Source organism: Hippocampus guttulatus, chromosome 12 (assembly GCF_054856545.1).
Source record: "Hippocampus guttulatus isolate MCC_2025c chromosome 12, RoL_Hgut_1.0, whole genome shotgun sequence".
NCBI lineage: Eukaryota > Metazoa > Chordata > Actinopteri > Syngnathiformes > Syngnathidae > Hippocampus > Hippocampus guttulatus.
Genome location: NC_141272.1, coordinates 15,174,614 through 15,199,310, shown reverse-complemented (window position 1 = coordinate 15,199,310; position 24,697 = coordinate 15,174,614). Strand labels below are relative to the sequence as shown.

Below are 24,697 nucleotides of genomic sequence, written 5' to 3'. Positions count from 1 at the left end.
TATATTGTATATTGTGGCCACGTGCATCTTATATCTAAATTGTCGCTACAATTTAAAAAAAATTTAAATCATCAGTCGTCATACAAAAATGTCTGAAAATATATATATTTTTTGTCCACAAAAGGAACACATTTCTTTAAAAAAGTTCAAAGCAATTGAAGACAAGGTTAGCATTCGAAATTGGAGTTCCAGTGCAGGGTCAGGGAAAGAGTGTTTTTCTCTCAATGCCACACCTGCAACTGTGAGAGGAGAATCCAGTTTAGCGAGAAGAACTCACCTGACAACCGCAAGTGAGGAACCACCCCACCCACTCAGTCGTTGAGAGAGAGAGAGGCAGCTGCTAGCTTCTGAGCGTCAATCGGTCCAGTACGCAGCCTCTTGGCCATGGGGAAGATCGGCAAGGAGACGGCGGGTCAGATCATCAGCTTCATCGGGCTGGTGGGAGTAGCAGTGACCACCGGCATCCCCATGTGGAGGGTCACCTCCTTCATCGGTGCCAACATCGTGACGGGCCAGATCGTGTGGGATGGGTTGTGGATGAACTGCGTGATGCAGAGCACTGGCCAGATGCAGTGCAAGCTCAACGAGTCGGTGATGAGGCTGACCCCTGACCTGCAGGCGGCCCGGGCACTGGTCATCATCTCCCTTGTCTTCGGCTTCATCGGTTTCATGATCACCTTCATCGGCGCCAAATGCACCAGTTGCCTGACGAAGGAGGCCTCCATGGCCAAGGTGGTGATCATTGGCGGCTGCCTGATCATCGTGGCCGCCGTGCTTGTCGTCATCCCGGTCACGTGGTCGGCTACCATCACCATCACCGACTTCCAGAACCCCTTGACCATCAACGAGCAGCGGAGGGAGATCGGGGCATCCATCTATATCGGCTGGGGGTCCACCATCATCCTCCTCGTGGGCGGGATCATCCTCACTACCTCGTGTCCACCGCAGAGGCCCACGTATGGATACCCGCGCTACCAGGCCCCGTACGGGTCAGCGTACGGCAAAGGGTCCACGTACGCCCCTGTTTATGCGCCACCCTCCAGTCAGCCCTACACGCCGAGTGGCTCATATTACCCCGCCAAGCCGTACGCAGCGCCCACCGGATACTCCCCGCGGGAGTACATTTAAACCCCAAAACAGACTGCAGACCGGATCAGTTTCGTCCTGCTGACGCTATCAACACAGTGTCGTGGTACACACTCAAGATGGTGTGTGTTCTACTGGAAAATGACTGGATTGTGGCATTATTGTGAAAATGAGTTCAAAGGAATGGATATTTGTTGATCGATTGGGAAATGTTGATAATACAGTGGATCCCAGCATATTTGTGGATTCACCTATTCGCAGATTGTTGGCAGGAACCAATTGTCGTTATTCACCGAAACCCTCACTCATTCGTGGTATCTTTTGCCTCATCTCCCACTTACTTGCTTTTTTGAAACAATCCCTCACTTATTCGCAGTTTTTTTTTCTCATTGAAAAATAATAATAATAATAGACTTGTAACTCAAAAAACGTTAGGCCACATAAATCCAGGTACCACTGAAATTACATGAAATCAGATTGTTTTTGTTGAGATTATGCTAAAATTTACCATAGATTCGACTTTTGACTGATTTTTAAAAAATATTTTTTACAAATAGTTGTTTGTATTTTTTCAGGGGTCATGAATCAGTCCTCGATTTTAATGGAAAATGCTTATTGACGGTTCATAGGTGTTTTTTTCCCCACAAATTTGTAGGGGGATGTTGTGCGGCGAAACAGCAGGCCAGGTGAAAAAAGAATAAAAAGGTAATTCAGGAAGGAGATTTTCCAGTTTTGGATGGAAAGAAATGTGCACCTTTCTTCCATCCAAAATCCACAAAAAAAAACAATTTTTAACGTATGCCTTTTCTCATCATGACAGGGGAGGAAAGGTTTTTTTTGAATACATTTACAATGGCCGTCAATCATACACAATTCTTTGGTATTCACAGGCCAGCCACTGTCTTTATTCCCCACGAAAAGCAGGGGACCACTGCATTTTTTTTCTGTTTTTTCAAATGCAACATTTTCAACTTTGAAATTTCCTGGAATTTTTCAATCCGAAATTGTGAGTCCATTCACAGCTAAGGACAGTTGGATTTAGCCTTGAATGACGCTAATGTATGTTTTCATTATGTGGCATCATCTAAATGCTCGTTTGCACGGGAGTTGACCATTGTGTTGCATGTTATTTTCTCCATTTTTTTTTTGTACTAGTGATTTGTTGATTTTTTTGTAAATATTACAACTCTGAATGTGTAATAAAATATTTGAATGAACACCAGACCTCTTATGTGGCATCAGTTACTAAGTACACATTCTGACCCCCCCCCTACCCCCTCACCCAAAAATATTTTTAGGAATCCTGTTTGGAATGAAATTATATATATATATATATATATATATATACACAAATAAAACAGTCGCTGGTAGTGTAGTGGTCTGTATATATATACAGTATATATATAGCTAGCTCGCTGCTGAAACAAGACCTGTATGAGGTCACAAATAGAATAACATATCATTGAGTATCATACAGGCATTTTAGCATTTACACATTCCGGAAGTCGAGTTTCTACACTCAAGCGCATGATACTACACCCACGTTACTTTTAGCAATTTCTTGCATGCTTCTCTGATGAATTTACACGTCATCAACCCTGCGTCATTTTCTTGATTAGACTTCATTTTTAACAAGTCACGCCCCTCAAGAAGAACTCAATTCTCCATTAATCATCGAGGCCATTCAAGAAAATATTCACATCTCTGAAATATTAAATCAAATTAAATTAATAAAGAAGGAAATGATAAATAAGTTGGTATAACGCTTACCATTTGTTAGCCTCATAGTATAATTCCTAAATCAATTTTGACTAACGGTTATAGGGTAAATTAAAAAAATACCAATGTGCTTGTGAAAAACGTTTTTTTTCTTGTTTTACGAACACATGACCAAGGCAACTATGCTAATAGGCTAACAAACGATTGTTGTACTCCCAAATCAGGAATTAAAAACAAAAAAAATCAAATTAAAAGTGAAAGCACTCCGTTGTACTGATCCGCTCAATAGTGTCCACTTCCACAACAACAAGACCATCAAACTCCCCCTTGACAGTACCACACCTCAAAAGTTTGTCACTTTGAAAACCGGAAGTGAGTATCAACCCACCAATTGGGTGTCAGAGCGCTGTTTGAATCAAGAATGTTGCCTCATTTACATAAAGTCACGGAGGAAGTGATGATGTTAATCTTGTCGAAACTCTCCGCGGTCCTCTGTGAGGAATCCGGTCAGGCAGGTTCATGGCCGGTTTCAGTTAAAACTGTGGCTTCTCGACTCCACCCCACGTAGGGTTCGTCATCCTTAAAACCAAGTCAAACACTTGGAGCTGGTTATTCTTCAACTGAACCTACTCGTTCAATTCTTCCGGCCTGCCTCTGCGAAACCCAAACACAAAAACCTCATTATGGTGTCGCTGGGCCGCCAGATGCTGGGCTTCATCCTGGCCATCATCGGATTTTTGGGGACCATCATCGTGTGCGCCCTGCCAATGTGGAAGGTGACCGCCTTCATCGGTGCCAACATCGTGACGGCGCAAGTGATTTGGGAGGGTTTGTGGATGAACTGCGTCATGCAGAGCACGGGCCAGATGCAGTGCAAGATCTATGACTCCCTGCTGGCCCTTCCCCAGGACCTGCAGGCCGCCCGGGCCCTGGTGGTCATCGCTATCATCATAGCCGGCTTCGGGGTCATCCTTGGGATCGCTGGGGGAAAGTGTACCAACTTCGTGGAGGACAAGGTGGCCAAAGCCAAGGTGGCAGTCGCGGCAGGCGTGGTATTCATCTGCGCCGGGGTCCTGGTACTCATCCCCGTGTGCTGGTCGGCCAACACCATCATCCGGGATTTCTACAACCCAATCTTGACCAACGCGCAGAGGAGGGAGCTGGGCGCAGCCCTCTACATCGGTTGGGGTACGGCGGCCCTGCTCATCCTCGGTGGGGCTCTCCTGTGCAGCTCGTGCCCACCCAAGGACGGACCCGAGTACCCGGTCAAGTACTCGGGCGCAAGATCCACAGCCACCAGTCGGGCCTACGTCTGAGGACTGACCCTGGCCAGGAAAAAAAAGACTTTCAAGTACAATCGAACCTCAGTTCACGGACAACCGCTTTTATGGAAAAGTTGATTTTCCGGCAAATCTTGCTCCGGTTTACGAACTGTGCTTCCGTCACAGCATCCAAACGGAACAATCAGTTGTGCTATTTCTTTTTTTTTTTCTTCTTTTTTTCTGTTTTTCTCTAAAATAGGCCCTCAGTCTAAAGTCTAAAGTAAATCGTAGCCAAACATGACAACGGTGTTTATGTTTCTAATCTCACAAAGCAGTTTGGTTTGGCAAAATCAAACAAAAAGAAGACAAATGTAACATGATACTGGAATGGATGAATTGTATTTTCTTTCAGTTTCAGAACGAATTAAGTTTGTGAACTAAGGTTAGACAACGAGGCATGAAAACTGCCTGAGGACTGAGCTCAAATTTGTATTCATCTTGAACCATGAAAGCAACAACAATGGGAAGCTATTTGTACAGCTACATATTATCTTGTAAATGTGTTTTGTGTAAAAAACGTTCTTCTTTCATGATCTTTTTTTTTTTTTTACCAATTTTACTGATATTTAATAAATCATTTGCTTACACTAACGCCATTTTGTCAATGTGCTTTTTCCACCACGTCAGAATCATTTATTGTGGCCAAGTATGTTGAAATACATTTCGGAATCACTCCAGTTACCATAGAACAGAAATCCCCAAACTAAGGCCCGCGGGTCGGATATGGCCTGCCTCCACATTTTGCCCGGCCCGCTGAACCCGAGCTGCCCTATATATATATATATATATACAGTATACAGTATATATATATATATATATACAGTATATATATAAAAAAAATATATATACTGTACATGTACTGTATATATTTCTTTTTTCAGTCTGGCCACTTGATTGAGACTTGTAAATGCATAGAACGTAACATCGTTTTCCACCCTTCAGAAGTGTGTGCCCTATCTGACCCCTCCCTCAAAAAATTTTGAGGGAGTGGGGGGGGGGGGTTCTGTCAACATCCCTGAAAGGGTTCATTTTCAGTTACGTTTGGCTTTTTGGAAAACAATGAATATTTACCTTTAGACACCTCTGCGATCATCACACCTTTTTGTTACAAACTAACCCCGGGCCCCGTCAGAGAAGGGAAAAGTTATTTGGCCTTCACAGGAAAAAAATTGGGGACCCCTGCCATAGAAGAAAAATAAAACAAAACAAACAAAACATCCAGTATGCACAAATGTATAAAGTACAGTGAGTCATTAAGCAAAATCATCATAATAATAATAGTGCAGTAATATTATTAACAGAAATGTGCATGGTTGTGAATGACAGAATTTCTTCAAGTCATCATATGACCAAATATGTCTATAAACTTGACAACACTTTCTTTGATTGCCAGACTTTGTCGGTTTATATCGAAGTAGGTCACCAAGGTCTCAGTCCTGAAACGCGAGAATCGAGTTGTTCTTCCCGCAGATGTTCAACCGGTTCACCCGGTTGTACCGTGTCAACAGTCTCGTGAAACTTGCATCAAACAGTCGATCCAGGGGGTCACCAACCCTTTTTGAAACTGAGCTATTTCGAGCTACTTAATACACTACTCAAATAACCTTTAATTTGATGTTATGATACTTTTATTCATTTTTTCCCATATGCTTCTACTTTCACATTAAACTTGATTCTCACCATTTCACTTTGAATATATTCCAACAATTCACATCTTGCGAGCAATTATTTTTCCCATTCTAAAAATTCACAGTTTTCCCATGATTCTACATTCCCCAAATCCTCATTCATAAATAAAGTTTTCTGAATCTGAATTCCCAAAGAAACATTCAGCAAGGCAGATTCAAATCAGTCCTTTTCCAAATTCAAAATGTTCAGTTCCTTCAGCTTTCCTTGGGTTTTCCGCTACAGAAAATTCCCACCTCCCAAAAATGACACGTTTTTCACCATGTCGCACATTTTTCATCAACCTCATTCCACACATTCCATGTCTTTCATTATGATTCCATTTCATTGCACGCTTCCCTAACATATATTGCACATTTTTCACCACTATCCTTGATTATTATTTCATATCTTTCAATAACTTGCATAAAATTCTACATCATGCCATATCTTTCACCATGATCATTCCACAGTTTCAAACAATATATTGTTGTTTTTTTAACCAGTGTCATTCCATGAAAGACAGACATGCGGCTATACACAGAGACAGTCAAAGCTTCTCATTAAGCTCGAAAAATATTAGTCAATCTTTGGAGGTGACACAGAATATATGTCCATAAGTATTGCTTTATTATCTGTCTAGATGTGTTGCTGCGCTGTTTGTGTTCAAATATCCGCAGGCCATTTTTTTTTCAGTTTTGCTGGAGGAATTTGCTTGATTATTGTTCCTCCACCCCGAGTTTTTGAGAGAGAAAAATGTGCAGCCTTGTTGCCCTACATTAAGCATTGTAAACCGGGAAGTGTTCTGTTACCCTACAAACACGCACAAATTGCTCAGTTCAATCTTGATGGAGACTTTGGTTTAAGTCAAATGAGTTCTTCCATGTCATATTGACAATATCCGTCAACAAAAGTTCCAGAATGAATCAGTCTTTCAGCCGTTTCACTCGACCTCACAGTCACTGCATCATGACGTGCAGTTTTCTTTTGTGAACACACCCGGTACTCACCGTTGCATTCTTCACTGTGGCATTCACGTTCAGTCCTCGAGCAAGTCACGCGGTAGTAATTATGTTGACACTCGGCAGGAAACAAAAGTATCACTTCCGGCATACATTTCTCCACTAAGGAGTGAACAAACCTTTCGGTCACCATTGCGTAAGGTCATTTAAAAAATTTTAAATATGACAAATGAACATCGACAACATTTCAGATTGTCTTCGAACATCAGTTTAGTAAACAACATACTCTTACTCGTTTATTTATATTGCACTTTTCATACATGAAAATGTAGCACAAAGTGCTTTACCTAAGAAGATCTAAACTAAGGAACCCCATGCCGCTGACACACATAAACAGTTGCACAAGTCCACAAAAAGAAACTGGTTCCCTCACGGACACTTTTTCTCACGCATAACGTACTGGAAGGAAGGCGACGAAATTGCTACCGTACTGTCAACAATTTGATTTGAGGAAATATTTGAACAAAATAAGTATGCTAGGTTCACTGAAGACTGAAAATTAGTTTGATGTTTATGAAAACCCGTATGTTCGGGTTGTTGGAGCCTCTAAATTGTCCTTCATTGTTTGTACAAACACGCATGTCAGTTTAAGACTCAAAATTGTGTTTACCAAAACAAGTATTTCGGGCTTATCGAATGAGCTAAATTTGCCGAAATTCATTAAATCAGGTTTGTTGAACGATCTCTAGATCATGGTTAAAATTTTCCAAAACAAGTACTGTTCTCTAGGTTCACTGAAGACTCGAATTATTTTTAAAGTTTATGAAAACAAATACATTCGGTAAATTGCCGGGAAAAATAAATACAGTAATCCAGTCCAAAAATACAAATATTGTGCATCTGTTAGGTTTGTTCATCAAAAAATACTTCATCAAATATGTTGGCTTTATCAAAGAAAAAATGATCGGCGAAACTAATGAAATCCAATTAGTGGACTTGGTTGTAAATCAAAACTGGGTCCAATGCTAACAAAAATACATTTGTCGCATTTGTTTAAAGTTCTAGATCCGTGATTCTCGAAGTGCAATATGGGCTCCCTCTAGTGGCACCCATGACAATCACCGCCTATGAGCAGCTCTATTTATCTCAGTACAACATGTTAGGCCTAGGGTCCATATATTGACGCTTTGGGCACAATGGATAGTTTCACCTAGAGGTTTACTCACTTTTGTTGCCAGCAGTTTAGAGTTTTTGACTGGATAGCAAATTCACACTGTTATCCAAGCTGTACACTGACTATTTTACATTGCAGCATAGAATTTTTTTTTTCAGTGGGGTCTCATGAAAGGATTTAATAAAATCTTTATAAAACGCAATATTATTATTATTAATAATAATAATGATAATATGCAATGGAAAACACACTGTTGTGAAACTTTCCGATTACAATGTACTCAAATGATGACTTTGTGTCTCTTTGTTGAGAGTATCGAGCAGACTGCAGGAACTCAATTCTCCGTGCAGAGGAATAATAACATCACCCTTGACAAACGACAAAGAATCTTGAACGGCAGGTCTTCTTTTGTGCAGGCCTGTGATGCGTCCTCGGCTTTCACGCCTCCCATTATGTGTCTGCGGCGCATTCGGGCAGCCGATCGCCTCCCGATATTACCTTCTCACCGAGTTCTCCGAAGCGCCACCTCAACCGCCGTCATGCCCTCCATGGGCATGCAGATGGCCGGCTGCGCCCTGGCCCTCCTGGGCTGGATCGGCGTGCTGATTGCGTGCGGCTCGCCCATGTGGCGCGTCTCAGCCTTCATCGGCAGCAACATCGTCACGTCGCAGATTATGTGGGAGGGTCTGTGGATGAGCTGCGTGGTCCAGAGCACGGGCCAAATGCAGTGCAAGGTCTACGACTCCATGCTGGCCCTGAGCCAGGACCTCCAGGCCGCCCGGGCCCTGGTGGTGGTCTCCATCATCGTAGGGCTCGCCGGTGTTCTGGTGGCCTTCGCCAGTGGAAAGTGTACCAGTTTCATCCCGGACAAAAGGGCCAAAGCGAGGGCTTCGGTGGCCAGCGGGGTTCTTCTGATCATCAGCGGGTTCCTCTGCATCATCCCCGTGTCCTGGACTGCCAGTATCATCATAAGGAACTTCTACAACCCGACTTTGGTGGACGCCCAGAAAAGAGAGCTGGGGGCTTCTCTCTACATCGGCTGGGGTGCGGGAGGGCTTCTGCTGCTGGGAGGGGCGCTCCTGTGCGCCAGCTGCCCCCCCAAGAGGGACGAGGCACCGTCGATGCACTACTTGATGGACAGATCCATGGGAGCGTACAGCAAACCCGACTCAATGGGCTCAGGCACGCCGACAAAAACGTACATTTGAGACGAGTCAAGTCAAAGCTTCAAAAGGGAACATGAAGGAAAAAGACAGTCGCTGTATGACATTTTTTAAAAAGTATATATTCCGTTACTGTATGTGTACAGGTGGGTGCAAAAGTAGGTGGACAGTTTTTATTTTTAAATGGATATGCTCAAATGACTGGCCTTGAGGTCAGGTCAAAAATAAAGAACTGTGTCGAAGTCTTAGAACTGTGTACTTAGTTTTGCGTGCCTGTTGGATGGACAGTTTACGACATTGTCTTCTTTTATTTCCGTGATTTAATGTTCTGGGAGTCAGATGTTGGCTTGATCGTTACAGTTTCTCATTTTACACTGTGACCTACCATTTCGGGTATTGGACGCTCGATGGCAGTTGTAACTCTTTTCCTTCTGTGATTTACTGTGAGAACGTTGGATGGACACTCAAGAGATTTTACAATTGTACCTCTGAGTGTCGAACGTTGTATGGGCAAATGTGACATTTTCTCTTTGCACAAAAGACCTCTGTAACCCACTCTGTCAAGTGACATTGGCTTCCAAGCGATGACATGTTCTCATTTTACTTCTGTGACGAACTGTTCCGGGTGTCAGACACCGAATGGACACTTATGACGTTTCTTTGTTTTACTCCTGCCATGAAGGAAAAAGACTTTGGATGAAGATACACGTTGTCTGGCATGCTTTGAAGACACAAAAGCACCAAGGCTGATTTGTACTTCTATTCAGTATTACTTAAATATATTAATGTATGTCGATGTTTCTCATCACAGTAAATTTAATCTTTTGGTTGTCACGCCTGTTGTTTGTTGACTTCAGCTTCAGGAGAACCGGTTTGTCGGCCTCCTTCATCCCCCGCCCCCATTGCTTTGGCAACAAACTACAGCAGTGATTCTCAAACCGGGGTCCTCCTGCAAGCCATTCCTTTGGGGTCCGCAAAATTGTTTGCTACGGATAATGTATCATTTACAACAAGTAATTTGTTAATGGCCAGAAATTATGGTTGCTATCTTTTGTCACGTAGCAAGGTGGTGGTGGACCCCAAAAAGCAGGCAGGAGGGAGGAGCAGGGTGTATTTGAAGAATTGTATTTAAAACAAAGAAAACTAAATCCAAAACAAACGAAGTCCAAAGTATCAAACAAAAAACCATGACTAAAGCTAAAACATAACAATGAACTAAACATGACAGAAGCCAAGAGCAAACAGCAACACACATGACAGTAGCAAGAAGCAACAATGACCCGACACCGAGTGTTCGGGCTGGGAGTCCCTTTAAGGCCCTAATTACCTATGACCAACAGGTGTGCAGCTGCCGGGGGAGCCCTACAGTGCCACCTGTTGGTCCATAAACCGAATCATGACATCTTTCTGTACAATAGCACACAAACTGCTAGCATGTGAGCATTTGATTTATTCTGATATGAAATACAGAAATTTGTTGCGAGGTTGGAATCATGACACAAATTTTCTCCTCTTCAAGGGCTCCCTGCATCCCAAATATTTGAGAACCCATCTTGTGTGTTTGTAACATTCCAAATGTAGGTTGGAATGAAGTGAGTTTACTGCATCATGTGATCCTTAAGACTCAAATAGTGTATTTGATGAATTGAAGTGATGAACTAATCCATTTAGCTCGAATTACAGACATGTTTGACGATGCTTGTTTTGTGAGATTAGGCAGGGGTGGGTATACTGGGGTCACATGACTGCGTCAAACCTAAATTGTACATTTTTAGAACTTGGGACTTGCAAGGGGGCGGCACGGTGATCGACTGCTTCGCACGTCGGCCTCACAGTGCAGAGGTACAGGGTTCGATTCTGGCTAGGCCTTCCTGTGTGGCGTTTGCATGTTCTCCCCGTGCCTGCGTGGGTTTTCTCCGGGTACTCCGGTTTCTTCCCACATTCCAAAAACATGCATGGCGGGCTAATGGAAGACTCTAGATGTGAGTGTGAGCGTGAATGGTTGTCCGTCTAGGTGTGCCCTGCGATTGGCTAGCAACCAGTTCAGGGTGTCCCCCGCCAACTGGCCGAGAGACAGCTAAGATAGGCTCCAGGCCATTGACTGTCATGATGATAAACAGATTAGAAATGGATGGTGTCACGTTGCGGTGGTGGTGGAGGACCCTAAAAAGCAGGCAGGAGGGAGGAGCAGAGTGAACTTGACAAACTGTATTAACGAAACACTGAGAAAACTAAATCCAAAACAAAAACCTGAAGACAGCAAGAATCCAAAGTAACAAACAAAAACCCATGGCAGAAGCAAAAGACGAATAGGAACAGAATCACCAACAGAAAACAATGACAGCAAACCTGACAGCAACAAACGATGACCTGACACCAAGTGGTCGTGCTGGGGGTCCTTTCAAACAAACAAACTAATGACACAATGACCAACAGGTGTGCAGCTGCAGGCGGAGCCCTACAGTGCCACCTGTTGGTCTCAAACAGAACCATGACAGATGGATAGGACCTGATATCGAAAAACTTGAAAACTAACATAACATACTTGACTCCCTCAAACTTCATAGCTTGACAAGTCTTACATTTCAATGAAAGTGTTGCTGCAAGTACGGTTACAGAGTGCAAAGTGGCTATTGTGCTAATATGTGTTGTGTGAATGATCATTATCGTAGAACTTGTTTCAAACTGCTTGAAACCTTTGGGGGACTGGACATAATGTGCTTAAATTCTCCACAGTGACTCAGTACTTGCTTGAAACTTAAAAGTTAAGACTTGAGACTCTACTTATGACTTCACAACTGTGACTTACTCCCACCTCTGGTTTTAGGTGCAACATGGCCCTGCAGGAGCTCGGTATTGTCCTGGCCATGCTGGGCCTGGCTGGTACCATGCTGATCTGCGCCCTGCCTATGTGGAAGGTGACGGCTTTCATCGGGACACGACTGGTGGTCATGCAGGTCTTCTGGGAGGGTTTGTGGATGACGTGCGTCAGCGAGTACACGGGCCAGATGCAGTGCAAGCTCTATGATGCCCTGCTGGATCTGTCTCCTGAGCTGCAGGCGGCTCGCGGCCTGGTTTGCATCAGCCTGTTCCTGGGGTGCCTTGGCTTCCTGGTCTTTCTCCTGGGTGCCCGTTGTACCAAGTGCCTGAGCCACCCACGCATCAAGATGCGAGTGGTGCTGGGTTCAGGCCTTGTCTTCGGCCTGGCGGGCCTCGCCGCCACGGTGGCCGTGTCCTGGACGGCCAACGATGTGATCAGAGACTTCTATAACCCACGCGTCCCTGATGTACTCAAGCGGGAGCTCGGGGCAGCGATTTATATCGGCTTTGTTGCATCAGGGTTGCTACTGTGCGGTGGGGGCATTTTGTGTGCGAGTAGGCCTCCACTCAGGGCTGTAATAAATTCTGGGGGGTACACGATGGCCAGAAGGCCCACAAACAGCAGCTACGCCATCAAGAACTACGTTTAGGATCGTAGTGGCGGGCCTTGCATTTGGTACCTGTGCCTTGAGATTTCACCGCTTACTACAACCACTACCACGTTCCAATGATAAAAAAACAAAATAAAAATAAAAACCCCAAAAAATGCAACATGACATCACGCAACTAACAAATAATTGAAACAAAAATGCATTAGACTGATCAGAGATGCTAATAGTCAAATGTATGCTGGTTGAACTTGGCTGAAACAAGTTTTCCTCTGACGAACCAATCAGAGGCAAGAAAAAAGATGATATCATTGAGGGCCTAGCTTGCCCGATGAAATCTGATTGGTTATGTAAACATTCTCATTGGTAATAGAGTTGAAGTTAAGTCAGCCAGCATGACTGATTCAGAAGGCCATGGGCAGATGAAATTGACATGGCAACAGACAGAGGCTGAAATCTGACTGGACCCCCCAAAAAAATTGATCATCAAAAGCTGCTACGAAATGAATAGAATAGATTGTTAAAAATGAATTTATTCAATCTCATGGCGCAACCATTAGAATTTAATTTGTAAATGCCGAGGAATCAACACCTACTTTAGAAAACGTTTTGATAAGATAAGGAAGCCTTTATTAGTCTCGCAATGGAGAAATTCCCAATTCACAGCAGCAAAGTTATGAAAGGAAGAAGTCGGACAACAAAATATAGGAGCTTCTGGAAAGGCAGCCACTTTCGCGGCGCCATTTTGAAGTCAAAATAACAAAAATAACACAACACAACACATATGGCACAACAGTCGTGCAATCTTCACCACTTTGCTGCATACACTTTGTTGTCTGAAGCAGTTCTAGATGAAAGAGGAGAGGATCAAAGTGTCCTTTCACCAGTGGATCAGAGACGTCATGCTGATGTGATGTATCTTGGTCTTATTTTTTTTACATCACAAAAACCCAGCATTTGAACAAGGGGGGTGTAGACTTTTTTCATGCACTGCTCTCATGCAAAAAAAAATAAAAATAAATACGTTTCCTTTAAATTGGGTTCTTGTCAGAGAGTAGAAAAGCCCACAGAGGAGCTTTTGTTCTGCCTGCTGACGTCTCAGGCTGGGAGAGTCGGATTGTTTTGGTACGATGTCAGAACAAACAGAGAATTCCTCTCGGGCTACGCCTTCCTCTGCTCTCTAATGCCGTTCGACTGGTTTCCCATGACAAACACGACGTGACAGCGGTTGGGATGCCCCACCCCGTCCGCGAGGGTTCGCGAGTCGACATGCGCCGGCATCTGGAGCTGGCGGGCCTGGGTCTGGCCCTCTCTGGGTGGCTCTGCGCCATCTTGACCCGCTGCATGGCCTTTTGGACAGTCAGTGGCACTCTGGACAATTCCACGGCCACGCTACCGGCCTACTGGGATGGGGTGTGGCTGGAATGGGACCACTGGGACCTGGCCCACGAAGGGCAGCTGCACTGCTCATTCTACCGGTCGCTCATGTCCCTCTCCGGGAGTTTCCGAACATGGAGGGCCCTCATCATGGCCGCGGTGGGCGCAGGTGCTTTTGCCACCTTGGTGGGTGCGGCCGGAGCTGGGTGGTTCCCCAAGCGGGGGCAGGTTAAAGTGTTCTCCGGGGCCACGTACATTTTATCAGGGATCCTCATTCTGATTCCTATCGCTTGGACCTGCCACCACACCAGCCATCGGTTGGAGGGAGCTTTGCACCTGAGGAGGGACTGGGGACCGGCGTTGTATTTGGGGTGGATCGCCTTTGCGCTGACGATAACTGGGGGGACCCTTCTCACCACGTTGTGTCCCACCGCCTCCGAGGGACCGGCCCTGGCCGTGGAGGGTTCGAGGCCGCGTCATCCGGAGGAGGCGACGCACCCGCTCAACAGGATCAACAGGGCCACCTTCACCCACAGCCAGTACCAAGGTGGGTCCGTTCCCATCTGATGTGGGGTACCCAACCATTCGTTTTGGACAGAGCTGGACGTCATTTGTCACGGGTGAGCTGATTTTGAGCTTTATCGCTCAATGCCCAATCACCATGGACGCACAGTAAACCATGTTTGATTAGTTTTTAGTCCCACCCGCAATAGGTGAAAATCTCAAATCATCTTTCCCCATTAGAATGACTTGAAATGTCATCTATCCCTTCCAGGCACACAACAAAATTCAAGAAAAATGTTTGTTACATGTTTTACCATAAGAGAAATAGCACTTTTTAATATTGTACTGTACTTCCTAAACACATGTAATAACATCATTGAATAGAATGTCATCTCAGTAAGATGCAGTCATATTAGTCATTCGCTGTATATTATTCGTCGACATACAGTATGTTAGTTTACCCTTTGTGCTCAAATATTCGTTGCTTAAAAGATTCAAACACTGACATATATTCGATTTTTCACCAATGGTCCTTAGCATTGTATGTTAGCATTAAGCTAAACAGACTGTTGTTTTAAACTATCAATGTGTAATTCTTAGTTTTCTGTTCCATTTGACAGTTACCTTCAACAGAGAGTGGCAGGAAACAACTTGAAGCTTTTTTCCAAGAACAAAGCAAACAATTGTTTTGTTTTTGTTTTTTTATTTTTATTTTGGGGCAATCAACAACTTGCATCTTGAAAACCCCGTTAGGTCCTGTCATGAAAAAGTATCTTATAGCATCACTGTGAGGGGGGAAAAAAAAATTCCAAAACACTCGCCTAATTGGTAATCCAATCGATTTTCTTCAGTATCCTCATTAGTCATGGGTAAATTGGTTACCTTTGCCATCTGAGTTTGATTTTTTGTTTTGTTCACAGAATTTTTGGATACACGTACTTTTTTCTCACTAAAGAAAGAGAAATTCAAATTCAATTTATAATCTACAGAGCAACAAGCGACCATACTTACTTTTACGCCGAGTCATCAGTGAACCTAACATGCGTGTTTTTGCAACCCCATGCAGGAGGGCCTGAGCTGAGATTCGAACGCAGACCATGTCGACAATGAGGCAGCAGTCCAACTATGAGCGCACCGTGGCGCCCACCCACCACAACACATGCAACTCGAGCCCATTTGCGCTTATCCTATACTGTCAGGGAGACAAGTGAGCCGGACTCCATCCCATGTTTTTTTTTTGTTCCAGAACAAAAATTTCAAATTAATGAACCAATCCTCTAAAAAAAAGTTGGGTCAAAAATAACGCAATTATGGGTCAAAAGGGGACCAACTTCTACATGGGTCAATTCAACCATTATTTTTAAACAAAAAAATTATTTGGGGGGCTGTTTTGAGCAAAAAAATAATTGGGTTGAATTGACCCAAATAGCAGTTGGTCCCTTTTTGACCCATAATTGGGTTATTTTTGACCCGCCTGCCTTCAGAATATTACATGATGATTTGGCAATGTTGGCTGAAGTCTTGAAATACAAAGAGAAAATCCAGGCAAGCATGTGGAGAAGATGCAAACTCGGAGCCAAGATTCAAACCACGAACTGTGAAGCAAACATGCAACCCACTAGGGTATTAATACTGTATGAAATTACAATTTAAGTCAATAATTTGCATCATCATTGATTGCAGGAATACTGCAGAGAGCATTCTATGTGCCATATTACTGGAACGTGTACAGGATAGAGTATGTATGAGGAGTACAAAGACAATAAGGTGTCACTCTTAAAACTACTAGGTCAAAATGAACTAAAATTGGGTTAACCAGCTAACCCAGTGCTGAGTCCAAATAAAGGATCAAGCCAATTCTGAGTTATTTATACCCAGCGCATTGGGTTGAGGATTTGAGGGGGTGAAAACTATGCACAATGTCGAGTTAAAGCTAGCAAGAGACGGGTTATCACGTTATCTGTGTAGCCGTGGTTAAAAATACTAATTTGACTACCAATGTTTTTTAAAAAGCATGTCAGGCGTCGCCACAACGATTCACTCGCATGTTGCTTCAGCTCTTCAGTCCAATGTGCAGGGTCAACATAATTAACCCTTGGGTAAAAGTAACCCAATCTGCTCAAAATCCACAGCTACCCAGCAAGTGGGTTAGAAAAACAACCCGCTATTGTTTCAGTGTGTGTTAGAGCAGACTTAGTGACTGTAATTTGGGTATACATTTATTTTTCTCTCAAGTTTACATTCATTATTGAACATTCAAGTCCATTTCTCCTCCATTATTTTGTTTGTTGACCCCCTGGAGACCATACCAGTATCTCTTACATGAAGCAAAAAAAAACACATCACCAAACAGAATGTTATTTCATTCTAAAGACTGTATGAAAGAGGTTGTGATGTCATTCATTGTGGGCATTGTGAGAAACTACGTTAACGTTTGGCTTGAACTTGAGTAAAAAAGGAGGGCTGTTATGAGAGATGTCTTTGCATCAGAGCAGACTCCTCATGCATTAGTATTAGTTAATTAGTATTGTAAATTTCCCCAGTGTGGGACAAAGAAAGGATATCTTATCTTATCTTAATACGTTTTCTTGTAATATTACGTTTCCTCTTAAAATGACCTTTTTGTCACATTTCAAGTTTCCCGGTATTTCTCACGAAAAATTGACATATCGCTTTATCGTTGTAATTTATTTTCATATAATGTATGACTTCTTTCCAAACATCACAACTTAATTCTTGTAAAATTGACTTGGTCTCATCTTATCTGAAGCATATTTGTACAATTGTGTTTTTGTGCGGAGTGTATAATTTGTTAGTCTTTTTTGTTTTAACAGACTTGGCCAATAAAGAATTTCCAATTCTTAACTTGTGGACATTGCGAGCAACGACTTTTCACTTGTTCTTGCTCGAAAAGAAAGTGACATTGTGAAATAGGCATTTGCATTTTACATGTGCCCGTAAAACACATAAATAAAAGAAAAAGTGCTGCCAAGCAGAGATTCCCAAAGAGTATGCTAATAGCATAGAGGGGAAACATAACGAGAAGATGAGTGTTTATTGAAACTGAATTAGTGCCGAGCTTCTTTTTAAAATGATGGAAGAGATTCCCTAGAGCTTCTCGTCACCCTCCTCAACGTCCTTCAGATTGATGACCTCCACCAAGCCTCGGCCTTTGGTCTCGCAGCGGATCAGCTCGCCGAGCTCTCTGTAGCAGCCGGGATCCACCAGACACATCTAAAAAAAAAAAAAAAGGGACAAAAGTTCACATTGCCCTTCGATAAGAAGGTGGGGGTGGCGTGCGACTGCCAACTTACAATTTCCAGGTTCTCCTCAAAATCTTCGCTCTCTACGACCTGCAGGAGCGGTTTGAGCTTCTCCTTCAGCCGTTTGGCCTCTTTGCCCGGCAGCAGAAGCCGCAGCCTCATGTGAGCCCGCTGGATCTGCATTGTTTCCTTCAGCTGCCGGATCACCTCCAGAGCCTATTCGACGACGACTGTTAATTATGCACCCGCCGTCAAATTTAACTTCAGGCTTTTTTTTTTGAAAACTCTGACGATGCTCTTATAAAAGTTATTATAATGTTAAAGTGTAAAATCAAAAACATTCACAAAATGGTTAGTTTATTCATTATGAGTTTTTTTTCTTGTTATATTACGACTCTCAATAAACTCGACTCGTAAAATTGTGAACTATCTCAAAATGTATTTCTCCTAATTTTAGCACTTTATTCCTCATTATAACGCAACCGTTTAACTGGAATTCCGCTTGAATTTTGTAAAATTATGAATTTGAAACTCACATTGAAACTTTGCAATTATAATTGTGGCTTCATTCTCGTGATTCTCTCATTTTATACGGGTGGTGGTAGTTTTTTTTCCTGAGCGAGTACGGGGTATCCCATGCCACAAAGGCACCGCCCATGATGTCTTCACCTGCTGCTTGGTGCTCTTGTTGGTCTTGACTGAGTAGTGGATGTCCTTCATGCCGCGCTCGATCAGGCTGACCGTGTATGGCCTCTTGGTGTCAGGGTTGACGCACTTGTCGGCCACGATGGTGGCAATGTCCCTGAACATGGTCTCCAGCTGACTCTGCCGCTCTTTGTCAGATACCTGGAGCTCCCCTTTGGCTAGGATCTGTCCGGACGCAACACAAAGGAAAGCGGTCAGAATTATGTGCATCGATGCCTTATTTTCGAGTGCAAATGGAAATATTACACTGGAGATTGTTACTGGACCTGTTTGCAGATTTCGGTCAGGTCATCTGTGCCAAAAGCTTTGCACAAGTCGTCCTTTTTGGCCACCTGGCCTTTGGAGACATTGACGAAAACAGAGTTTGTCTGCAAAACTTCATCCAAATCTTTCTCTCTGCAGACAAAAAAACAAACCAGTGACAGCTTTCTGTTTGACATACAGCTCGTTTGTTATTGGGCCTTGGCTCAATAAAGTTTGGGAATGAACAATATTTAGAATACATACGAGAATGTATTAAGACAACAACATTGACAAAGGGAGAGGGGATATATATGCAGTACTGTTCAATATCAACATTTGACAATTTACTTACGCTCCGGAGCGCCAGCTGAGAACTTTATTCTTATAACAAGCGATTTCAAATCGCTTGCCTGCTTTCTTCATCCGCACCACCGCCACATTCGTCAGTCGGATTTGGTTAGTCGGTGTGAAAATAGACATTTTCACGTCTATCTACTCGTTTTGTTGAGAATGAAACTATGTTGTCAAAAAGCTGGCCTTTGCGATGGACCTTTTCGTGTTACTATAACTAAAATTCGTTAAGAACCAACAATGGCAAACAACAGTTCCGCTTCAAATTACCTTAAACAATTTAGATGCAGTAAAAAAAAAAAAAATCTAATCAACCAAAAAGCAACTAAATATTTTCCTAGTGGAAAATGATATGAATTGTTTTTGATAACAGCCAACAACAAAGTAGATGAAAAGTAAAAATCCAGTCGCTGTTGACGTAGAGACCGTCAAGAAACAGTAACTGCGAACAAAATTTCCGTGTGTGATGACGTTATTTTCTTTACACAAACGTGGAAAATGCCGTATTTAAATTGAAAAAAACATTATTTTCTAATATATTTTCTTAGAGTAAAATTTATGATACGACTGGATTAGGATTAAATTAGACAACAAAGTAGATGAAAATCAAAAGAAACTTCCAGTCAATTTGAATATAGAGGGCGCTAGTGTTCCAAAACGCCAGTACCAGCAAAACAAAAGAGAAGAAGTGTAAAGACGCTGCCTGCCTCGAAGGACCTGAAAGAGTTTCGGTGAGGCGCCTGTTTAAAATCTATCCACAGCTCACGTAATTTCACTTTTCCGTCGATCGGCAAAACGTCGCTTCCTCTAAAATCGTGTATGTCGAGGTTCTAGTTTGTTTTTCTCTCCATCCTGCTTTCGTCGTCTCAAGGGCGATGTTGTCACTCTTTGCCCGATCTGCTCTTACAACATGTAAGTCAGTCACCAATGCTCTGTTGCGTTATTAAACGTCACGTCTTGAGTCCACAACTAACCATTGTTGTGTTTTGATTGGCTAGTTTTGTTAGTTTTATTTGTGTCTAAATTGACTTTGATACCGAGTGTCCGAGTCTGTTGTAGTTATCAGTCCCTGTGTGCCTTCAACGTATCCCACATTGAATTTTGTCATTGAGAATAGTAGTCAAAGCAAATAAAATGAAATAAAAATATGCACAGGTATAACTGAAAAGGCAAAAGCAAATATTATTAATTTAAGCACGCCCATGATACATATAAAAAACATTTGGACTATTTGCTTCCAGAGTTAAAAAAAACAACATGTTCTTTGCAATAATATTTTCTGTGTCCCCGCTAGTGTAAACACGGTATTCTGATTAATATTGCATTTGTAGAGTAAGAATTAAGCAGAATACGCCACTCGTTTTCAACCACCCAAGGAGACTGACATTTAATGCACCACCGTGCCCTGCTGACTCGCATTGCGAACGCCGCGTGACCAAACCCAGAAAACGGGTGAAGAGTGATGTTCGCAATGCGAATCCGTGGGCACTTTGACAGTTGGATAAATCTGCTTAATTGTTATTCCACTCATGCAAAAGTACCGTGCTTAGACTAGTGGATGTACATAGAACATATTCTTGCAAATAACATTTTGGACTGTAATGACAAGTACTAGGTTCGAGTACCATTTACTGTCATATAGCGCAGTTCAGTTGTATTTAACTTTGTTGTACATGTATTTAATCGTTAAGAACTGTTTGTTTTAAAACTAGTTTAGGTGTCATTTTTGTTTCACTATTAATGCATTATAATTGTATCATTATCTAAGTATAGTTGTTTTTCTTTCTTTTCCTTAATAGGCAGGGGATTCGGACCCTGCAGCCAAACGATTGTTCGGGCCATGTCGTCGTCCGGGGGTCCGACTGCCCCTTACACCACCCTGGCCATCAGCCACCCAGCACAGACGATCACGCATGTGGAGCTCCACCGTCCCAGCAAGCGCAACGCCATGAACAAAGCTTTCTGGAGGCATGAATCACATGAAAACATTTTCTAATAAATAAATTTTATATAGATATAGATAGATAGATAGATAGATAGATGGATGGATAGAGAGTATATATCCAACAGTATCAATCAAAACAGAGCATTATGTCTTTATGACCATAATTGTATCCTCCCTCAGTGAGATGGTGGATTGTTTTAATGAGATCTCTGGTGACCCCGACTGCAGAGTGGTGGTGGTCTCTGCTGCAGGGAAGGTCTTCACAGCAGGTACGACAAGTCTTGTGTCAAAGTTGCATATATTTGTGTGGATTTAGGAACAAATGCAATTCTCAGTTGTGTGCCTCTGTCGATGTGTTTATGTGCGTGCGTGCGTTCATCCAGGTATTGACCTGATTGACATGGCCGGTGACTTGCTGCAGCCCGACGGCGACGACACGGCCCGGATTTCTTGGAACCTTAGAAAGAACATCACCAAATACCAGGACACCTTCTCAGTCATTGAGAGGGTCTGTCTCACATATGATTATGAAAATATTCTTTTTCTTATTAGTGTGATTGTGAGTGTGAATGGTTGACCCCGACCCCCCACCGCCCTTGCTCGAAGTCAGCTGGGATAAGATCGTGAGGATAAGCGGATCACATCATGGATGGATGGATGATAATTACTGATCTGTGAAATTTTCTTGCTCCAGTGTCCAAAGCCTGTTGTGGTGGCTGTCCATGGAGCCTGTGTGGGAGGAGGTAGGAGGACATGATGATGATGTTTGAAGTTTGAAAACCTAATTAGTTAAAACTAGACAGATACAGTAAATACAGTACTTCATGTATCCAATGAAGGGACATTAAACTCGGAGGCATCAAAATTCATGTGTCGTATATACAGTAATGACTAATTGATGAATTGTATAATACACCCCAAATGAACATTGTTGGAAGCATCTGTTGATATGCCCAATACATATGCGTCCTAGTTCGAGAATGCGAGATAAATCAACAGCATTAGAAGAATTAAAATGTTGTTGAGGGGAAAAATTGTTCACCCTTCAGTAGATATAATATGGCAGTGGTAAGACTGCACCAACTTCCTGGCTGGCTGGCTGTTTTTTAAAAAACTTAATGTAGTAAAATTGCTTTTGACAGAAGGTTGAGGTTGTCTACATCTCGATTTGACATCAGCAGAGAAGACTTAAAAGTAGTATATTTGTAACGGCCCAATTTCACAATCATCTTTTCTCACGTTCGATTTTATGATGTCATATTGGCGCATAGAGCTTACATGACGGTCACGTGTCCGTTTGGACTTCTGTTTGAGTTACTAAATGTGGTGACTTGTCCTTAGAAAGGATGACCCAAGAAGGACACCCCACTTGAACACAAAATTCCCCCAAGTTAACAATCATAACAATCTTTTGAAGAAAAGCACCTTGAAGGAGGTAATCATTTGCTCATTCAAAAACTGAAATATTCTCTCAGGTGTGGACCTGATCACCGCCTGTGACATTCGCCTGTGCACCCAGGATGCCTGGTTCCAAGTCAAGGTATGTCCCGTGTAAATTAGTGATCATGATTATCATCCTCATCTAACATCCATTCCTCACTAGGCCACGCCCCTGAAAGGTGAACATATCCAATACAAGAATCCTCTATGTGTACAGGAATCACGATTATGATCTGTACAACTCAAGTGAAAAACTGTCAAATCTTTTTCAGGAGCAAGGTAAAATTAAAACATTGAGCTAATGATTGCAGAAGTTTGCGCACACAGCTTGGACGTGGCCTGTGTTTGAAGTTTACCCCCCCCCCCCCCCGACATGTCAACAAAATGATTACAGTTCATAATTTATTTATTTTTTAATCCAAGTATTACGACTGTATAAAAGAGAAAACTACTTGTAATATATAGAAATTTGGTAGTCAATGGCCTTCTGGAAAAAAAAATCCGAGGTGTTTAATAAATCTGTATAATGAGTTTCACTTTTTGAATTGAACAAAAATTGACCTATTCTAATATATTGAGATGAACCTGTATACAAGATGTCCCACAAAACGTGCTCGCCCCTAAAGTGGACATTACTTATATTTTGGGGCGGGACTTTGGTGTTGCTTGCCATATTCCAATGAGTTACATTAATAACATTATTTATTTATGGAAATATAATAGCATGAAGAAAACGTGAGTCTAAACACAACAACAGTACTTCAAGTGTACGGTTGAGTATTTTTGAAGGCGATACCCTATATATGCTTACGGTTGTTGCCTTGGTCACTGTGTTGCAGGAAGTGGACATCGGGCTGGCGGCAGATGTCGGAACGCTGCAGAGGCTCCCGAAAGTCATCGGTAGCCGCAGGTAAAGGGCTCACAATCACAAAATGATTGCGGTGAACCCCCGTTCATGGCAGAGGATACTTTCTGAAATATTCCACAGTAAAACGGGAGAACATTGTAATGAATGACATTTCATATCAATGCCGTTTGTTGTGTTTTCTCCAGCCTGGTGAACGATTTGGCTCTGACGGCGAGGAAGATGTACGCCGACGAGGCCCTGAACAGCGGACTGGTCAGGTAAACTAATTTCCGTAAATAAAACGTTATGGTACCCTTAAGATGGATATGGACTAAATGTTCAAGCAACTTTCCATAGTAATGAAAGGAACTGGGATGGGTTCTTCTCTTTGGGTATCCAGCCGAGTGTTTGCAGACAAGGAGGCCATGATGGTGAGCGCGCTAGAGATGGCCGGGGAGATGGCCGCCCGCAGCCCCGTGGCTGTGCAGGGCACCAAAGTCAACCTCATCTACTCCCGTGACCACAGTGTGGCTGAGGGACTCGACTACATGGTAAAGAAAACTTCACTCAGTTGGGCCTTCTGAAATGGATAGGTGGGCTGGTTCATTTATTGATGAGAATTTTAAAAAGGAGGGGGGGGGGGTAAAATGTTTTTTAAAAAAAAGGGTCATTGGTAAAATGTTGTCAATATGGCTGACAAGCTATGTTGATATATATATATATATATATATATATCATATATAACATATGTTGAGCTATGTGTGTGTGTGTGTGTGTGTGTGTGTGTAAGCGTGCCCTTGAATTGTGACTTGACATCGCATCCACCCATGTTTCCAGGCCACATGGAACATGAGCATGCTTCAGACCACAGACGTGATGAAATCCGCTCAGGCCTCCATGGAGAAGAAGAGTGTTAAGAGCATTGAGTTCTCCAAACTGTGAAAATAGATTAGAACATCCACTGAACAAGCTCATTCGACCAGTGGTTCTCAAACTGGGGTCCGAGGGCTGTCTTGAGGGGTGTCCAAATAGCCAACGCCATTGCTCATTTAAACCAAAAAAAAAAAAAAAAGTGAATGTGTGAACTCATTCATGTGACCTTGTGTTCATTTTTTTCAAATCATAGTATGTAAATGTTGCATAAATAAGCTGGAAAGTGCACTTCTGACAGCCGCCAAATTCAGTGGCCTGGCTTGACTATCAAGTAATTTTTTTACATTTGCTATCATTGTAAAATATGCATGTACTTGATTTGAATGTCTATATTAATCTAATAAATGCTACTGAAAGTTCAAGGAGACGCCATACAGTTTAAAACTCTTCCCAAATGTCTTAATCATATATCTGTGATTTACAGAATGAATGAAGCCTTGCGAGTTTTGCTTTTGTAGCAAGGAACGATGTTGAAGTTGAGCAGCTGCTGCATTTAAGTGTTTTGCTGCCATCTTGTGGCTCATGACTGTAGCTGAATATAGACAGCCATGTCTCAATCCATCAACGCAC

At 42.7% G+C, this 24,697-nt stretch overlaps 7 protein-coding genes across 8 annotated transcripts; 6 read left to right on the top strand and 1 right to left on the bottom strand.

The window, feature by feature from the left end:
* The first annotated feature begins 306 nt into the window (after window positions 1-306).
* On the top strand, window positions 307-2,303 carry LOC147197588 (claudin-4-like). The gene has a single exon (XM_086126001.1). The coding sequence runs from the start codon at window positions 385-387 to the stop codon at window positions 1,126-1,128; it is 744 nt and encodes a 247-aa protein (XP_085982127.1). The 5' UTR covers window positions 307-384; the 3' UTR covers window positions 1,129-2,303.
* A 1,102-nt stretch (window positions 2,304-3,405) lies between these two features.
* Window positions 3,406-4,718, top strand: LOC147197587 (claudin-4-like). The gene has a single exon (XM_086126005.1). The coding sequence runs from the start codon at window positions 3,489-3,491 to the stop codon at window positions 4,119-4,121; it is 633 nt and encodes a 210-aa protein (XP_085982131.1). The 5' UTR covers window positions 3,406-3,488; the 3' UTR covers window positions 4,122-4,718.
* A 3,625-nt stretch (window positions 4,719-8,343) lies between these two features.
* On the top strand, window positions 8,344-9,925 carry LOC147197586 (claudin-4-like). The gene has a single exon (XM_086126000.1). The coding sequence runs from the start codon at window positions 8,381-8,383 to the stop codon at window positions 9,134-9,136; it is 756 nt and encodes a 251-aa protein (XP_085982126.1). The 5' UTR covers window positions 8,344-8,380; the 3' UTR covers window positions 9,137-9,925.
* A 1,997-nt stretch (window positions 9,926-11,922) lies between these two features.
* On the top strand, window positions 11,923-12,561 carry cldnj (claudin j). Its single transcript, XM_086124733.1, has one exon. It carries the CDS (start codon window positions 11,926-11,928, stop codon window positions 12,559-12,561), a length of 636 nt encoding a protein of 211 aa, XP_085980859.1. The 5' UTR covers window positions 11,923-11,925.
* A 1,114-nt stretch (window positions 12,562-13,675) lies between these two features.
* Window positions 13,676-17,273, top strand: LOC147197584 (claudin-4-like). The gene is made up of 2 exons (XM_086124732.1): window positions 13,676-14,516; window positions 15,467-17,273. Exon 1 carries the CDS (start codon window positions 13,753-13,755, stop codon window positions 14,461-14,463), a length of 711 nt encoding a protein of 236 aa, XP_085980858.1. The 5' UTR covers window positions 13,676-13,752; the 3' UTR covers window positions 14,464-14,516; window positions 15,467-17,273.
* Window positions 17,274-17,436: 163 nt separating this feature from the next.
* sbds (SBDS ribosome maturation factor) lies at window positions 17,437-19,238 on the bottom strand. Its single transcript, XM_086124731.1, has 5 exons — window positions 18,964-19,238; window positions 18,635-18,764; window positions 18,333-18,533; window positions 17,715-17,879; window positions 17,437-17,634 (listed from the first exon to the last, which is right to left on the bottom strand). The coding sequence occupies exons 1-5, from the start codon at window positions 19,089-19,091 to the stop codon at window positions 17,509-17,511; spliced, it is 750 nt and encodes a 249-aa protein (XP_085980857.1). The 5' UTR covers window positions 19,092-19,238; the 3' UTR covers window positions 17,437-17,508.
* Window positions 19,239-19,631: 393 nt separating this feature from the next.
* Window positions 19,632-24,489, top strand: ech1 (enoyl CoA hydratase 1, peroxisomal). Of its 2 annotated transcripts, XM_086124729.1 has the most exons (11): window positions 19,651-19,693; window positions 19,834-19,874; window positions 20,762-20,930; window positions 21,088-21,176; window positions 21,291-21,415; window positions 21,602-21,650; window positions 22,383-22,447; window positions 23,187-23,257; window positions 23,401-23,472; window positions 23,595-23,745; window positions 24,032-24,489. In XM_086124729.1, exons 2-11 carry the CDS (start codon window positions 19,838-19,840, stop codon window positions 24,134-24,136), a joined length of 933 nt encoding a protein of 310 aa, XP_085980855.1. In that variant the 5' UTR covers window positions 19,651-19,693; window positions 19,834-19,837; the 3' UTR covers window positions 24,137-24,489. The 2 variants fall into 2 exon arrangements, with proteins under 2 accessions (XP_085980856.1, XP_085980855.1); XM_086124730.1 differs by lacking the exon at window positions 19,834-19,874 and having other exon boundaries at window positions 19,632-19,693.
* The last annotated feature ends 208 nt before the right edge of the window (window positions 24,490-24,697 follow it).